The sequence below is a fragment of the Talpa occidentalis genome, unplaced genomic scaffold (assembly GCF_014898055.3).
Source record: "Talpa occidentalis isolate TD23 unplaced genomic scaffold, MPIMG_talOcc4v2.1 talOcc4.15, whole genome shotgun sequence".
Classification (NCBI taxonomy): Eukaryota; Metazoa; Chordata; class Mammalia; order Eulipotyphla; family Talpidae; genus Talpa; species Talpa occidentalis.
The window spans coordinates 27,915,565-27,933,532 of NW_023601543.1; the positions used below are offsets into that span (position 1 = coordinate 27,915,565).

The following is a 17,968-nucleotide window of genomic DNA, read 5'->3' on the forward strand; positions in this document are numbered from 1 at the left end:
AATAAGTAAGCAAATGGCAGAGATAGTAAAAGTTCTTTGTTACATTATATTCAATTAATACATGCAGAAAATGTTGCAAGTTGAAAAACACCATTTCGCAAATGTAATAATTATTCGGGTCAGAATCATCAATAAATGCTAAAATTACTGGGCAAAACTGTGGTGATAAATTACATATTTACATTGTGGTACAACATCACCCCACAAAGTCCGATAAGGTGGATTCACTTTGTAATTACAAAGGAAAAAAATAGTGATTTTAAAGTAGATAAACCTGGCAGACACCACCTTTACCATGCTACCATAAGCTATAAAGGTTGACTCAAGATAATGGGTCTCATGAGGCACACAGACATCAAAAGCCAAATAAAAGGACAGGAAAAAAAATGCATACTCTTAACAGTCATAAGACAGTTAAATATATTCTATTCAGATAATTGAATGAATATAATTATTATAGATATGTCATCAGTAGGTAATAATAACAGTGAACTGAGCAACTTATGAAAAGTGTACCACCAAACACACATACTCTGTTTTAACACAATAAACATGCAAATTATATTTAAAATCATTATGGAAACTAAAAGAGTAAGACAAGTCTTTCTTCCAAATAATCATCTACCATAAATCATGGTTGTTTTATAAGTCTATATGATTGTATGATTGTATAAAATCATACAATGCATAATAAGCAATTACTTTTTATCTCTCCATATATAGATATACATATAGAGACCATACTCTCATCTTTTTTATTTTTAGTTCCATTCAACTTTATTCACTCAACAAACTATACAACAGGCATTGTATGCTAAACATTCTTCTTGGCATTGAGTAAACCAAGATGAGGGTAGCCTTGAACTCTGCCATATATAAGCCATATATTTTTAATTTAATCATTAGATTAAATTAAAAGTTCATTGAGGGCAGGGGTGTGCCTTTCCTAACAGAGTTTTGAGCATGTGAGTCACAACACCTACATATTAGAAGGATAAATCCACCCCCCCCTGCTGTTTACACTAATAGTAAGTGCAACCAAATTCAATTTCCTTTGTGTAAATTTGCCCACAAAAGTTATTATTTGTCACAGAGGTTGGATGATCCCTTGCCATGTTCTCTCAAGAACAAGCCAACCATTTAAGCTAGTGAATGCTAATGGCTATACCACACTCTTTTTTTTTAATTTTAATTTTATTTTTATATTCCCCATACAATTGCAACCCCCTTATTTTGACCCCAATCTCTCCTTTCCCCGCTCCTCACTCCCCATAGAGTGTCTCTGGTTCATAGTTTGTTGATTTTGATTTTTACTTTCTTAGAGTTATTCTTTTTCCTGGTCTCTTATTTAAGTTTTCTAGATTCCTGCTATGAGTGAGACCATCTGGTATTTTTCTTTTTCTTTCTGGCTTATTTCGCTGAGCATGATCCCTTCCAGCTCCATCCATGTTGCTGCAAATTGCATGTGTTTATCTTTTTTGAATGCTGCATACTCTCATCTTTTGATTCTAAGTCCAAGGCTGCTTCTATTATACCATGCTGCGTCTCCCAGCATCAGCAGGAAGAAATATATGCCCCATTATTATTTCCATTTCACCTCCTGTTTCCCACTCCCCAGGCCCTAAGAAAAAAAATCACAGAGCCTCAAATACTGTGAACATCAAATAAATCTCTATAGACTACATTACAAAGGAGGCAGTATAGGACAGTTAAGGGTAAAGAATTTGGGAGTCAAACTGCCTAGTTCAAATTTCCTGCTCCACAATTTACTACATATGTGATTTCTGGCAAGTTACTTAACTTCTATGACTGGGTTTCTTCATTTGTAAAGTGGAGATAATAATGGTATATATAACATTGTAAACCAATGTTAAAATAATGGTATAAACCTCACGCGTTTGTTGCGAAGATTAAATATGATAATGCATATTACCACATCAGCACAGTGCCTGGCACAGGATAAACACTCAAAGATACAAGTTATGAAAATAATGCTAACAAATGCTTTCAATGGATCAGTATATGCCATAGAGGAAAAACTATTCCATAGTCACAAACCACTCTTACCCTTAATCATTGTTGCTGCTGGCCATGAGATAGTACATTTAAGTTAGAGAAACCTATCCGCTCTAACACACACACACGCACACACACACACAAACCCTACTAACATCTATATAGAAGTATAATTGTATACACCTATCCATAAATCTAAGTTCATATCTTACTGACAGTGAGCAAGTACAGGTATAATTATCTTTACCCAAAAAACCCACATTACTCCATCACTAGAAATGACCTTTCCCACTTAAAAGTTGTTCTTTTCTCTTACCCCTAACCTTTCTGCATATGGTTACTTCATTCCACCTAAAACAAAACAAAACAAAACAAAAAAAAAAAACACAGAAAAAAACTTCCACATATTTGTGATATACCAATTTGGCAGGACTTCAGAGTTAACGAAATCACTTAACTCTGAAAAATTAAAGTAATTTAAGTAGCACTGCTCTTCCTGATATAAAAGTACCAAGACTAGACTACTTTAGTCAACAATCTGCTCCACTATCACACAGTTTTACTCTGAAAAAGGTCACCAATATCACCAATACTAGTATGGAGAGCAGACACCATTCATATTTTTCAGATGATTACAACATTCATCTAACCAGGAAATTGAAGTGTCAAGCAGAAAAAACAAATCCCTGGTTTTATCAGAGACACAATATCATTAATGATAGAGAAATGGGATATAAAATTTTCTTTAAAAATCACATAGGATGAAAAAGAAAAACTACCTGATGTCTTCTGTAATTTCTTCATGAACAATCATAGTGTCTAAGAAAACAAGCTTGTTCCCAAATTTTGTAAGTCATAAAGAGAAATCTTATTTTTAATAGAAAATGATGTATATATAGTGTTGCTATACATACTTATATAATTGGCATCTGGTGTGCATTTGTTAATAGCAACATCCATTGGAAAAAATGAGAAATATTTAATGAAACATCCACAAAATCTTTGCCTGTTGGCCAAACACCATAAGCAGTAGGCACCCAGAAAATGTTATTAAAATAAGTATTCCAACAACACAATTATAGTTTTATCCAAGGGTCTGTAACCCTATTGGGTGATTAAATCATATCCCCTTTAAGATGCTCTGTATCAGAAAAGCAATTTTAAGTATTGCTACTACTTCGATGGAGGAAAATATTTGATATGATATTATAATTATGTTGTGCTTAGAGTGATATGAAAGTTTTTATTTCTTGAGTACACTTTCTGGAGAACAGGAAGGTAATGTAATCTGAGACACACTGCAAGTATAGAAGAGCTAGACAGGGAGCTACCTAAAAGGTGGACCCAGATAAGCTATGACATAGCAGCTGCATGTAAGGAATTGATAGTCACTTACCCACGTGAAGGCCTATGCCATGATGTCATATTAAAGTCTTTTTAAAACCATCCTTTATGATCACTCAAATACAACTTTTAGATAAGCTGTCACGCACTTAGTTCTTTAGAAGTTAAGTGAAATTAAGGATGATGGACTTCAGGCTGGAGAACATATCCTGACAAAACCATTCATTCCTTTACATCTGCCTCTCATCCCCAGAAGGATGGTGCGTGGGACTACCTTGTTAGCCTTCCAAGAAGACAGACTAGGATTTTAATCTACATTCCTAAAACTGAGTGGAACTTCTTGCTTTGTCATTTCCCATGTACCTCCTCCTTCACTCTCCTTTAAACCAGAAAATCATTCCCCTTTTAAAAAAAAAAAAAAGAGAGAATGTTTTTCCTTTATATAGGTAATGGACAAATGCTGGTTTTTGTTCAGCTGCCTTAGTAAGTTTTTTTTTTCTTTTGGTAACAAACAAAACCCAGAACTTAAAAAAAAAAACAAAAAAAAACACCTAAGACCTGAAGCCTTCACTAGCAGGTTTTATTGGTAGATTACCTGAGCAACTGCAACAAAGACGTCCAAAGGGGGACAGAGTGTCCGGAGGCTTTACAGAGCAGAGGTGAGGGTTAGGTTCAACTAGGTTTAGGAAAGGGCAGAGGGGAAGAACTTCAGAGGCACGCTGAACACTCGGATGGAAGCTGGATTTTAGACAAACCAAAACATTAAACTATAACCCTAAATTGAAAGTCTGCGTGGGCTGGGTGGAACTAGCGAAAAGGTTAGCCGGCAGGCAGGGAAACATCCCAAGGCGGAGGGTGGGGAGGCAAAGTTTTAAATCCCTACCTGAACCTAGCGATCCTTAACGCGCGCCCCCCACCCGGCCTCGACTAGCCCCCCAGAGCTGCTAGCCTGGCGGCTAGCAGCCCTATTTTTAAACACTTGAGCCTCTCCCTCGCACCTCGGAAAGCTTGAGTTACCAGTGTTATAAATAAGGTTTCTTCCAATCCTGTGTAGGCAAATTTTCATTCCCTAGCCCGGGCCCGGGAGAAAGGAAGGTAAGGTAAGGGGACAAAAAGTGATTTCGGCGTGAGAGCGAGGTGATGGGGTGGGGGCGGGGAAGGAAGGACTTACCGCAGCCTCTGCGGGCTGCCCCCAAAGGCTCACGGCCAGTAAGAACGAGAGCGCAGCCAGGCTGACTCCACGCAGTTTCATTCTTCAGCTCCCGCAGCTCCGTCAGCCCCCGCACGAGATCCCTGGCTGGCTCTGACCAACTGACAAAATCTTAAGGGTGTACGGGGAGAGAGCCGGAGGCGGAGAGGGACAGCAGGGGTGCCCCAATGGTGCCCCTCGGCTTGGGAGAAGAGAAAGCAGCTCCTTAAGAGTGGAGGGGGGAAAAAGAAGCACTTCTTCCTTCCCCCCTCCCCTGCACCAAAGTCGGTCTCTCGGGAGCACTCTTCCCTTCTGTCCAGACTTGCAAACTTTTTCCTCACCCGAGCGCCACGGCTCTTCTTTCCTCCCTCTCTTCCCACGCGCCACCCCCCCACCAGGGACTCTGGGAGTTTCAAGGATGCCTCCGCCACTGCTTTAGCACCAGCAACCTGCGAGGGAGTGACGCTCAGTTATTTGTGGGAGGGAACTTCCACACCAGTTGACTGAACACCATGAATCCAGGCAGGAAGCTTTTCTATTCGTTCCCTTGCACCTTTCCTACATGCTAATGTTCCGTGCCTAGTCCCTCATTGGTGTGAGCACCAAGGCCAATGACAAATAGAACTGAGCTGGGGCTACTTTTTTCGGCGGATGGGTCTCACGAGAAGGTACTTTTTATTGTTAATGATTAGAAACAAATTTTAGTCGCTGCTCCCTGGTCTGTTGGTGTTCTTTGCCTCCCACCTGGTCTCAGGACACAGTGCCTACATACAACAGGATATACGAAAATATTAGAAATATATAAATATGTTTATGTAGTTAAATATGAGGACAACCAAAGAATTAAGAACATGAACCCAAGTATATGTGTGCGAAGAGTTTCTGCGTCTCAAATATATAGAAAAGATGCAGGAACATTCAGTGATTTTAGAAATTATTATATGATTTCATGTTATTGTAGTGCAGTCAAATCTTTTTATTTAGCTACATCCAATACCATAATTAATATTTAACTCTAACATAAAAGGTATTGACCCTTCTTGCAGTTGTGTTTCAGGGGAATTTAAGGCTGGGACTTTAATACCTTTCTTTAAAATGAACATAAGTTTAATTGGAAATATTTATATGGTGCTAACGGCAGGTGAACTGTTGACTCCAAATAAAGTAGACTTCAATATTACTTTGGTAATTCTGACATATAGTTTTTTCAAGTACTGACAGGCCCAGAAAATACTTTTTATGGCCTCTTTTTATGAAAACACTTTTTATGACTAGGGTTTGGCTGAAGAATTTCTTGGAACATTTCTCTTATCTCAGACCCTAAAATTTACTTCAGAGTCTTTCAAGGGAATTGGACCACTTTCACGGGGGCCCACTCATCCTTAGGTTCTGCTAAGCTTAGGGTAGATTTACAACTCCAGAAACCACCCCTACTCCCCCCAAGAGTTTAATATACAATCAATTAGAATGAGCTTTGTGTGCATCTGGGCAAATGGGCAAAGGGTCTTGGGCCCCTTTTGTCTGTGTAGGAGTCCTATGCCTTAATCTACGTATGTTAACAGCGGTTTACGTTAGTGTATGGTGCATACTTGTTTCAACTTTGTGTCTAGGTTCTTGTAGGTCTGTGTGCGAAGCTATGAAGAAGCGTGGGAATGTCATGTGTAGAGGTGTCTGAAAGTGAGAATACGCCGGGCTGCCCAAGGTAGGGGGGATGATTGACAGCAGAGAGCCCCGCCCCCTTCCCCTCCATTCCTTCCTCTCCTGGTGCATGGAAATATCTTTTGAGTTCGGCAAGTTGTAGCCGGCACCGCTGAGCGCGTTCCCCTTTGGGGCACTGCTTATCTAGCAGTTGAGTTCAGTTTCTTCCGAAGTGAACCACTTCGTCTCCTTCACCCGTCTTCCTGAATAAGGAAGCAACCGCCAAGCATCAGCGGAGCCCTGATGAGCCCGGGCGGAGGAGCCGCTTAGCAGTCTCCCGGGACCCAGCTCTAAGAGGAACCGCGAGCATGCACCCTGGGTGAGCTATTGCTGCCCCGAGCTCCCTCCTCTTTCCTACTTTGGGCTACTTTTACCACACCCGGACTACACTTGTACTTCAGTCATTGCAAAGGAAGTGGGGGCAGGCTACAAAAAGGGGTCACAATCTACGGACAGACGCGGGACCCCAGAATCTTTAGAGCCCACGTTATTCACCCTCCCTCCCGTTTCAGGTTGTGGCTGCTCCTGGTAATATTGTCTCTGACCGAGGAACTGGCAGGAGCGGTGAGTCTCTTTCCCTCCACCTTCTTTGACCCCCTCCCCATCCCATCTCTCGTGTTTGTGCTAAGGGATTACAGAGGGTTACACCGCACTCTCACTTCTAGTCAGAGTTAATAGGGCTGTTGGAGAGGCATGGCAGAGTGGCAGGCTATGGGACTCGGGCATCTCTCTGTCCCAAAACTTCATAACCGGTTGGGAAAATATAAATAGAAGATACAAGAGGCACACTTTTCTGTGTCTCTTCCTGGAAGACTTAAAAGATAACCGACATCTGTTGCCTTTCTCTGCATCATCTCCAAAACAGAAAATATGTAATTTCCCTTGGTGTACAAGAGCATGAATTGGCACACACATTTGAGAGTGGGAGGAGAGGACAAGTAGTGAAACCTGAAAGTGCCTTAAATGTGGAAATTAAGTATTTGTTGGTGAGTCTTTTGACAGTGCCGGGTGACAATATCTGGATTCTTTACCTGAAACCATTTGATATCAGATTATGTTCAATTTCTGCCTGATGTTTCCTTTTACTGGTTTTTTGTCTTATCAGAAAGCTAAAAATTAAAGTGGTTAGAGCAGAAGCAATTCTAAAAGTTAACATTTCATGGGCTGTTTAGATATCATCTATCAGATCAATTCGGAACTGCAGGCAATGGTTTGCCTCTACACATCTGGTCAAGAAAGGTTTAATGATCCACAGAAAGTAGAGAGACTTCCAATGGAATTACTAGGATCATTTACCTAAGGTGCATTGGCCTGACTAATCACAGATGCTGCAGTTTTCCAGTCTCACTAGCTACATATGCTGACAGAAATGAAGTCAACTGCTAAGTTCAAATACGAAATTGTTCAAATATTTTATACTATTCCACGATTCTATTTTAAACATTCTTAATAGCCAAAGTCATGCACTAGGTAGAATATATATTCCAAATATTTACCTTGTGACTTTTTGCAACCTTAACTGATTAGGCCCCTTAAGTGAGAACATCAACTCTTAAGTAAATTCTTGATTTTAGAAAAAGTTCAGCACACTTCTCCAGCTGAGTCCTTGAATATATAAATTTAATTATGTGTTGCCTTGAGGTCCAACATTATCTTTTTGAAAATGCCAGGTTTTAATTAGTTAACAATTTGTCTGAGAATCTTGCCACTTATAAAATATCATGGTTGGGCAGAATACCCTCCAGCAAAACCTTTCTTTTCAGACTCTGGCTGAGTATATTTAGTGTACTTTTGAGTAAAACACTGACAAATCATTCCAGATAGTTGGAGACTTCCCAAACACTGCATCCTATCACTTATATCTTTAAAAGCCACTAGAAGATGGTGCCTTCAATTCTTAGAAGTATTGAAGTGTATCTCCAAACTCAAACATTGCTTTCAATCTTACTGTTTTACAATGTCACCTGCCATGTCAGTGTGATTGATCCCAGTAAGACTAAAATAAACCTTGAAATCCATTGATAACACTTTTTTTTTTGCATTGTTTAAGTCCACAAATGCTTCCTTCACTCTCTGCTTACTTCTGTGTAACACCTTTGACGTTATAAAGCTACTTTTAAATTTCTGTAAAAATGGCAAAGAGAAAGAGAGAGTTACAGAATAAGTTCTCAAAAGGTGGCTTTTCTGAAGGGGAGTTTTTTATACTTTTTCTACTCTTTTATTTCCTTTTGTACTCTTTGTACTAGGTCCTCATCTACATTGACTAGTTTTCATCTACTCTAAATTCCATTTTATCCTTTAGATTTGTAATGTTTTTCACCTTTCAGATGATTTTGCACATTTCAAGTAAAATAACTATTATAGTAGATTGGACAGTAGCTATGTTGTACTTCACCATGAGAGAAAATCTCTTTACTGTAAAAAGCAAGTAGCCAATAATGGAATAGTGATGAGCATTTAAGATAGAGTCGCTTAGGTGCTTTTGAGTTTCTTCTTTAGCATTTTATAAAGCAGCCCTATATAAAAGAGTGGAAAGCTAAATGTTAAAACCCAGAATTAAAGAATGAGTGTTATTTTTTTTTAAAGAGTGATGCTCTTCATTTAGGTTAAATATTTGAGGTGAACAATTTATCTGAATGATGTAAATATGAGTCTGGTATTTTAGAATATCCATGATATCTTTGTATTAATTATCTAATTAATTATTATCTAATTAATTATCTAAGACAGTCCTCCAGCTCTCTAAGAATTTACTTTATCAGAAAATGGTTGTCATGTTCCTTAAAATATAGGACATTTACTGATAAATTATTATCTGCATGTACCTGCATTATGTTAAAGAAAAGACTGGAAAGATCCAAATGTCACCATAAGCCAACATGTCTGAGAGATACATTGTGTTCTAATGCAGAGTCCTTGTGTTTTCTTCCCATTTCGCCACAAATCTTCTTTCATGAAAGACTCTAATACAACCAAACATACTTAAAAACCAAAGCCTTCTGGGTGGGAAAGGGGCAAAAAGGAGAAACAAAGGTATATTGCTCCTTCTGCAAAGAACATAAGTAAAATTCTTTCAGCCAGTTTGCTAGCAAGGTCTGATTGAAATGCAGTCTTGAAGTTCTAACGTCTTCAGTTTGGTCCTTTCTACTGTGATTTTCAAGGTTATAGTTGCAGTCATGAAAGTATGAATAGTGTTGAGGTTGTTCAGAGATAGAGTGGATCCCTTCCAGCTCTTAAGGATTAAGAGAAATATTTCCCTTAGTTGAAGCTGTATCTCTATGAAGTTCTTTTTAAAAACAACTTTAATGATATAACTAACATACCATAAATTCACCTATTTTAAGTATACAATTTGGTGAGTTTTAGTAAATTTACCAAATTGGGCAACCATCACCATATCCAAATTTAGAAGATTTTCATCACCTCAGTGAGATCCCTCATATCCATTTACAGTTAATCCCCATCCCTACCCCCAACTCCAGGCAAACATATCTACTTTTCTGTCTCGATATACTTGCCTTTTCTGGCTATTTCTTATACAGGTTTGCCCTACTATCTGAAAGTATTTTGTATGATTTGGTAGGGTATTTATTGGGTCTGGGAATTACTACTAATTTATGTGGGAAAAGTTTGAGCAGTCCCACACCTCAAAAATAACCTATCAAGGGCCTCCCTGGTGGCGCAAGGGTTTGAGACGCAACCTATGAAGCTGTCCACAGCTGCTACAACACAAGTTCGATCCCCAGCCCTGGAGCTACCCACATGGCGCAGCAGACCTCTCCTGTCTTGCCCCCTGCTCCCCTCAGCAGTGTATTTCAGTCAATCTGCCTAGTCTGTTACCCCCTCTGTCTCTGGTGAATTCTCTCACCCCCCCCATACCTCTGACCTGTACCCCAGCTCTTATATGCATAAATAAATCTTAAAAAAATAATAATCTATCAAACAATACCAAATTGCAACTAATTTGGGGTAATGGGAGAAACCAAAACATAGAACCATATAATATGTAATGTTTTATTTTTGGTATCTTTCACTTAGCATAATGTCTTTGAAATGTATCCATGTAGATTTCACTTTTTTTTATTAGTATTGGTATTCCACTATGTATACACCACATTTGTTTATGCATTTACTAGTTGATAGACTTTGGGCTCTTTGTACTTTTTGGTGATTATGAATAATGCTGCTACAAACATTAACATGCAAATCTTTTTATGCACATGCGTTTTATTTCTCTTGAATAGATATATTGAAATAGAATCGTTGTGTCTTATGAAAAATTTTATTTAATCTATAAAAAACCTGCAAAACAGTTGTTCCAAAGTCATTGTGAAACTGCAGTCTAACCAGCAATGTCAAAGAATTCCTGTTTCCTACATCCTTGTTAATACTTGGTATTGTCTGTGTGTTTGATCATAGCTATCCTAGTAGATATGTAGTGGTATCTAAGTGTGGTTATAATTTGTATTTCCCTAATGATTAATGATATTAAACTTCCTTTCATGAGCTTGTTAGCCATTTGCATATCTTCTTTGAAGAAATGTCCGTTTAAATATTTGGTCCATATTAAATTTGGGTTTCTTATTTTTGAGTTGTAAGAGGTCTTTGTATATTGTGGATACAAATGTTTACTTTACATGCAATTTGCAAATATTTTCTTCCAGTCTGCGACTTATGTTTTCATTTTCTTAATATGTATATTTAGAGTTTTCTTCTCCTTTGCTGCCTAGCAAATATACTGTATTAGCTGGCTAGGAAAAAATACAATATACAGCATATTTATGTGTGTACAAATGTGTATAGAGTATGTATCTTGGGATGATTGGAAATCCTAATACAGATGTTTGAGCACATAATCAAATTAACATGAAATGAGAGTAAATAGATAGTACATGGATGACAATATATGATTGACAGGTCAAATTGAGCATATATTAAGACTGGGGAAAGTAGATACTATTTTTTATAAGATTTATATATATTTATTTATGCATAAAGACCTGGGGTGTAGGCCAGAGGTGTGTGGGTGACAGGATTCACCAGAGACAGAGTGGGGAGCAGAACAGGCAGATCTACTGAAATACACTGCTGAGGGGAACCAGCAGGCGAGACAGGAGAGGTCTGCTGCGCCATGTGGGTTATCTCCCTGGCTGGGGACCGAACTCATGCTGCAGTGGCTGGTTATAGCCTGAAAGAGCTGAGACTTTAACCCTTGCGCCACCAGGGAGGCCCTATTATTATTTAATATGTTACTAAAAAAGCAGGTGTAGTACCAGATCACATGTTTGTTTTATTACATATTTTTTTCATTATTGTATGTCATTATAATTGCTTTCTATTATAATCCCTTATATTTTATTAAATATATTTTAAAATATGATTTTGAAAAGGAGTTCATAAGCCTTGCTGGACTGTCAGAGTAATCCACGGCATTAAAAAAGCACAAATGGTCACCTTTTTAGACTTGTTCAGGCATGAGGGCATTCATATTGTCTTTGAGTATCAACAAAATCAATGTTCTAAGCATATTTTGGTGTCTCCACCAAATAAGTAAATAAGCCCTTTTGTTTTATAAACTCATCATCGTATAAGAATGAAACAAATAGATTATTGATACATATTGGTTTTTGTGTGCTTGAATTATGTGCATAAATCCATATTAATTTCACTTCCATGCATGGAGTGTAGATTTGTCCTATGCTGTATAGATGACAGGACATACACATATAAGAAGAACATATTAGGAAAGAACCAGGATATATTAAACTATCAAATCCTTTGAAGCTGACTAAATATCCCAGTGAGGCAGATCATAAGGCTGTAACTTCTTTTAAAATCTAACTAAATATGAACAGAAGACCTGAAAAGCATGCCCAAGGGAAAATAGTAATGAGGAAATTACCTAAGAACAATTATTCACCCTCTTACCCTCTTTACCCCTTCTGTAGAATCTTTAGAATTTCTTTTTTTCCCCCATAAACAATATTGAAGTCTCCTCCATTGAAAATATATAATAGAAACATGGCTTCATTTTCCTCTCTAACTCTCTCTCCCTCAATTACAATACCTGGTCTTTGTCTAAATTTCTTCAACAACCATTTACCCTTAAGCTAATTACAATCTAGACTGAGTCTACTCTACCAAAACTGCCCTCTTTCAAGTTGCTAATGGCTGCCTCACTACCAAGCCCAATGCCTTCTTGGCATTCCCCATCCTGGCTGATTTCTTTACCATAGTGTTTGACATTTTTCAATCATTCTGAAAGTACTTTTCCCTCTTTGACTTCCAGGACACCATATCTCCTTATTTCTCCTTATACTTCTTAGATATTTTTTATTTTATTCATTCAGTAATTATTAACTGAAGAACCACTGTGTTGTAAATAGTATGCCAGGCCCTGGTGACACACTAGTGAACAAGTTAGACATGTTCTTTCCTATCATGGAGCTTACAATTTTTATCACTCCCTGATGTTGAAATGCTACTTTTTTGCAGCATTTCATCATTTACCTTCCCCTTGCAACTGTAACTATGCCTCCTAACTTTTATGACTATCAAATTTATATTTCCAGTCCAGACATTTTTTGAGCTCCAAACCTATATTCCCAGTTGTCTAATAAGCCCTTGTACCGGTATCTCATTGAGGTGATATATACAAAACACTTAAAACAGCACATACAGTTTAGTATAAGTGCCCAACCATTTCCAAATATTATTATTTTATATTATCCCAGATAATATCAAAAATGAAACTATGTTCTAGTCTTTCCCATGACATGCCAACCTGATATCTTTTTGTCTTTGTTAGATGTCATCACCCACCCTGTTTGATGCAAAAAAAAAAAAAACAAAAAACTATGGACTCAGCCACCAACTGTCATTTTCACCAAGTTCAATTCGTTTCACCAAAACTTTGTACATTTTTTTCATTATATTCTCTTGGTTCTACATCTCATCATCATATATCAATAGCTTCTTAACTAGCTTTTCTACCTCCTGACTCCATTTTAATCTCTACACTGCCACCAGACTTATTTCAGTAACAAGTCCAATTATGTTATCTCCTGATTTAAAACCTCTGTTGGTTTCTTATTTCTTCCAGGACTAAAATACACACTCTTTGGCTTGGCATATTTAAGGGCCCTCATTATCTGGTCCCAAGTATGTTTCCAGGCTCATGTGTGTGTGTTTTATTCTGGCCACCCCTCCTTCTCACACACATGGTGTATATTATGTATCATTTAGCTAGAACTCTCCATGCCCAGTTATTTTATGTTCTTTATGCCCTTTGCTTTTACATGTGCTGTCCCTCCTGTCTGAAATGTCCTCCATCATTTACACCTCCTTCACTACCTAGTGAACTCCTACTCATTCTTCAATACCTACATAAAAAAATAATACCTACATAAACTATCACTTCCTCTATCAAACAGTCCTATATTTTTTAGAAAGAATTCCTTCTTCCTTCCCCAATGTATCCAAGACCATTTGGGCACCTTTGGTAACACCTGCCATGTGGTGGCAAAATTCCTGTACTTATATGTCTGCGTTGCCCTCTTCAACTTGCAGTGTTTGAAAGACCCTTCTTTCCCAACCTCTGCCTTTCTCTGCAGATGGACATATTATTTTTCCCTCAAGGCCCACTTTAGTGAATATGTTCTGAATTTTCTCTTTGTATCCTTCTTTCTTCCCCTCTGTTTTTCCTTCTTTCCTTCCTTCCTCAGAAAATATTTATTTAATGCCTACTGTGTGCAAACACTGTGGTTGCCCCTGTTGTTTGAAGGACCATGATAAGTACTGAGCCAGTGTGACTGGAGAACAGGAAGAGTGAAGTGGGCAGAAAAGCAGGGTACTGTGTGAGATGAGGCTGAAGAAATAGGAAAGAGCCAGACCTAACCTGTATTCTTAATTGTTAAGTGAGTCTTCCGAGCATTGGCCTAATTCCTGTGCTAAGGTGTATTTCCTTGGATGTGGTGTGATAGGCGTGATAGTTATTGCTGACATCCTACTCGGTGTCCAATACTGACAAAAGCTTTATGCATGAAGGACTCTCTCCAGGTTCATAAAACTAAAGCAAGCCACTAGATATGTGTCTTTTCTCAAGTTATTTCATGGGTTCTGTGTTTAAACCTGGAGGTTCATTTCATTTTTCTCGCCCCTCTGAATTAAAGTATGATTTAAAAATAAAGATCTCCAAATTTGAGGCAAAAGTTTCTAGCTTGGAATACAGACTCTGCCTATCCTCTTAGGACAAATCACTAAATATATTATCGGTTGTAAAGATATTGCTACTGTTATTCTTCTCTCATTACTGTTATTGTCTCTGTGCTAGAAATGTGTGATGGACCCTTTGGGGGGGTATGTTATAAAAAATTGCTTAATTTGTTGAATTTGATTTTCAAGTTCCCTAGGGGAGAAAGATTTACAATTGTTATGCTTTTGCCAGTTTCCCCAAAGCCACTTATACCTAAGCTACCCTACCTTCGTGCCCTTCTGTGGAGACCAGGGACCCAATTAAAGATTGTCTGAAGGCACCGCCCTAAGAGTTTTTGAAATTCTAGTTCCCCTTTGTCTAACAGCAATGTAGCTAGTTTGCCCTTATCTTTCAACCTGTTTTTTTTTTAAAGATTTATTTATTTATGTATACAAGAGCTGGGGTATAGGCCAAAGATGCAGGGGTGAGAGGACTCACCAGAGACAGAGTGGGGAACAGAACAGGCAGACTGACTGAAATACATTGCTGAGGGGAGCAGCGGGTGAGACAGGAGAGGTCTGCTGCGCCATGTTGGTTGCTCCCTGACCGGCCAGGAATCGAACTCCTGCTGCAGTGGCTGTGGATTGCTTCATAGTGCAGTGTTTTACCCCTTGCGCCACCAGGGAGGCCTTGGTTTGCTTTTAATGAGGGGGAATTTGTGTTCTTCAGTGGTAATTTCTCTGACCATAAAGCTCTATAACATTTACCTCAGACCACTTTTCCTGATATGTTGGGGACCTCTGACAAAGAGGCTATTTGAGAGACAGATTTTCAGATGGGGAGGGAATGAAAGTTAAATGGCATTTTTCCTTCCTCTGTGAAGTGTTGAGTGACCATTTTTCCTTAGTTAGAGGGAAGCAGGTTGGCAGCAAAAATCTAAGATAGCTAAAATCTCTAAATTCTGTCTGTGAGTATAGCATATTCCTGAAAGATGAGGATCAACTTTAGATTTATAAGATTTATATGATCTTGCCTTTGAGATGTGATTAAGTTGCATAAATATCAGCACCTAACAATCAACTAGATATCCAAAGCATGTTCATAGATAATAATGTTGATATTGATTATCATGAAGAAGATAAAAATTACTAAGAACAATTTTCAGATTTTACAGCAGTAGATATTTATCCCCCCAAACAAAATCTCATATAGCCCCCCAATATAAAAAATAGAGCAAAATATGTGATTTGCTAATGTCTGTTTTTAACATTTATTTATTTGCAAACTCAGCGAGAAAGAAGAGACTATAAAAAAACAAAATTTGAAATTGAGAACTACAGCGATCTTAGTCTCCAGTTAATTTTCTGGTTTATTTTAGTTATACAGTGTGGAGAAAATCCTAATTACCCAAATAACTAGTAGACATTGTGGACTGAAGGCTTTGTTGTTTAACACTTTATCTTGCAAGAAAAAAAATTATTTTCAGCTCTACTTACACTCTCTCTCTCTCTCTGTCTCCCCCCTTACACACACTCACACACACATACTCACTCACACATTAAATTGAACATTGAGTCATATGATAACCAGGCATTAAATCTCACAGTACAAAATGAAGGATTAAGTAGAAAATGAATGATAAATATGGATACAATATATTCTAGTTTTTCTAAGACATGCCTGATTTCAAATTATCTTATGTCTCTATAAATATGCCTTTGACCCTTGAATAAAGTGGGAAGTTAGGGCCACTAACCCCTCCCCCCCACCAACACACACACAGAGTCAAAAATATCCATATACACAAGTTCTGCATTCAATAACTAATGTACATCTGGAGTTGGTTGAGTCCATGAATCTGGGACCCCAGGATGGAAAAAAATCTGGATATAAATGGATCAACCCAGTTTAAACCCACAATGTTCAGGGGTCAACTGTACTGTATTTGTCAGGACAGATTAACATAGCAGTGCATATGTCCCTTCAGATTAGTGTTTTTGTATTCTTTGGATACATACCAAGGAGTGGAATTGTTGGATCATATGGCAGATTCATTTTTAATATTTTGAGAGACCTCTATACTGTTTTCCATGGATGCTAGACAGGTCTAAATCCCCACCAAAAGTGTAAGAGCATTCCTTTTTCTCCAGTTCCTCCCCTACACTTGTTGTTTCTGTTTTTTTTTATATGGACCATACTCACAGGTATGAAATGGTAGCTCATTATGGTTTTGATTTGCATTTCCGTCATGACAAATGATGATGAGCATTTTTTTCATGTGCCTATTGGCCATCCGAATGTCTTCTTTTAGAGAAGTATTTATTTACTCTTCTGTCAATTTTCTGATTGGGCTCTTTGTTTTCTTTTGTTGAGAGGTGTGATATGCAAATATTTCCTCCCACTCAGTGGGGTGTTTAAAAACAGGGAACACTTTATAAATTTGCATGTCATCCTTTCTCAGGGTTGATGCTAATCTTCTCTCTATTGTTCCAATTTTAGTATCTGTGCTGCCAAAACAAGCAATTGTATGGGGAATATAAAAATAAAATTTATTAATTTAAAAAAAAAAAAACAAAACAAGCACATATATTTTTTTCTATCTATGAAAGTTTTTATGAAGTATTTAGGCAACAAAAGTGTTATAATACATATAAAATACTATCTAAGATAATATAACAAACATATAACATAATGAATATGTGATCATCACCCAACTAAAGAAATAAAATATTACCAATGCATATGAAATCACCTGTATACCACTCCCACAACCCCACCTCCACCATCTTGAATTTGGTATATATCATTCGTTACTAAATTAGGATTCCTAAGTAGGCTTTAGGTAGGTCTATGAATGCCCCGAAATTGTATAGAAAATTAAATATATTTGTGAGTTTGGGGGGAAGAAAAATCCATAGCTTTAATTACATTTACATGAATAAAGTTAAGCTGTATGTGAAGTACCAAATTTCATGAAAAATATAGTCTAGAGTTAGTGTTTATCCTTTTCTGCCACTTGTTACTTTATTGTTTAGTTCTTGTATTCTGGCTTTTCTCTCCAGCTAATTTACTGAGATTAATTTCTTAAAGATCCCTTCCTAATCAGCAAATGCAATTGTTTCTTCTCAGTCCTTATCCTCATTGGACTACTTGTAGCCCCTCACTCTTGATTCACTTCTTCTACACTCTCTCCTCGCCTTGGCTTCCACATCTTCTCTTCTTATATGAAAAATATAATGCCTACCTCTTAGGATTGTGAAGATTAGTTAGCGTTCATAAAGTGCCCGGTTGTTGTACATGCCTGATAAATTCTAACTGTTATTGGCAGTTAATTTTCATCACCATTATGGTACATTTCAGCATCTCCCAGACCCCTATTTAAGAGGTGTTGCTAATGAACTGAGGTCATACCAAAAAAAGAGCACCGGCAATTATTATCTCACTTTCCTCCAGTGCTCTTCATTAGTCTACTAATAGTCTTATCCTTGTTTAGTAGTCCTGGTTAGGGCAGGATCTATGATCCTTAG

The 17,968-nt window shown here is 37.7% G+C and overlaps 2 protein-coding genes and 1 non-coding gene across 3 annotated transcripts in view; 1 reads left to right on the forward strand and 2 right to left on the reverse strand.

Annotated features, from left to right (window-relative positions):
- Positions 1 to 4,981, reverse strand: part of COL4A5 (collagen type IV alpha 5 chain) — a 156,253-nt gene extending 151,272 nt beyond the window's left edge. The window contains exon 1 of the mRNA XM_054695879.1: positions 4,532 to 4,981. Within this exon, the coding sequence (XP_054551854.1) occupies positions 4,532 to 4,612 (81 nt within the window). The 5' untranslated portion in view covers positions 4,613 to 4,981. The remainder of the gene's footprint in view (positions 1 to 4,531) is intronic.
- Positions 4,982 to 6,266: 1,285 nt separating this feature from the next.
- COL4A6 (collagen type IV alpha 6 chain) overlaps positions 6,267 to 17,968 on the forward strand; it is a 281,265-nt gene continuing 269,563 nt past the window's right edge. Inside the window, 2 exon segments of the mRNA XM_037512089.2 lie at positions 6,267 to 6,566; positions 6,760 to 6,811. Coding sequence (XP_037367986.2) covers positions 6,556 to 6,566; positions 6,760 to 6,811 — 63 coding nt within the window. The 5' untranslated portion in view covers positions 6,267 to 6,555.
- Positions 16,858 to 16,964, reverse strand: LOC119246892 (U6 spliceosomal RNA). Its single transcript, XR_005125629.1, has one exon. It is a non-coding gene; the product is annotated as a U6 spliceosomal RNA (small nuclear RNA).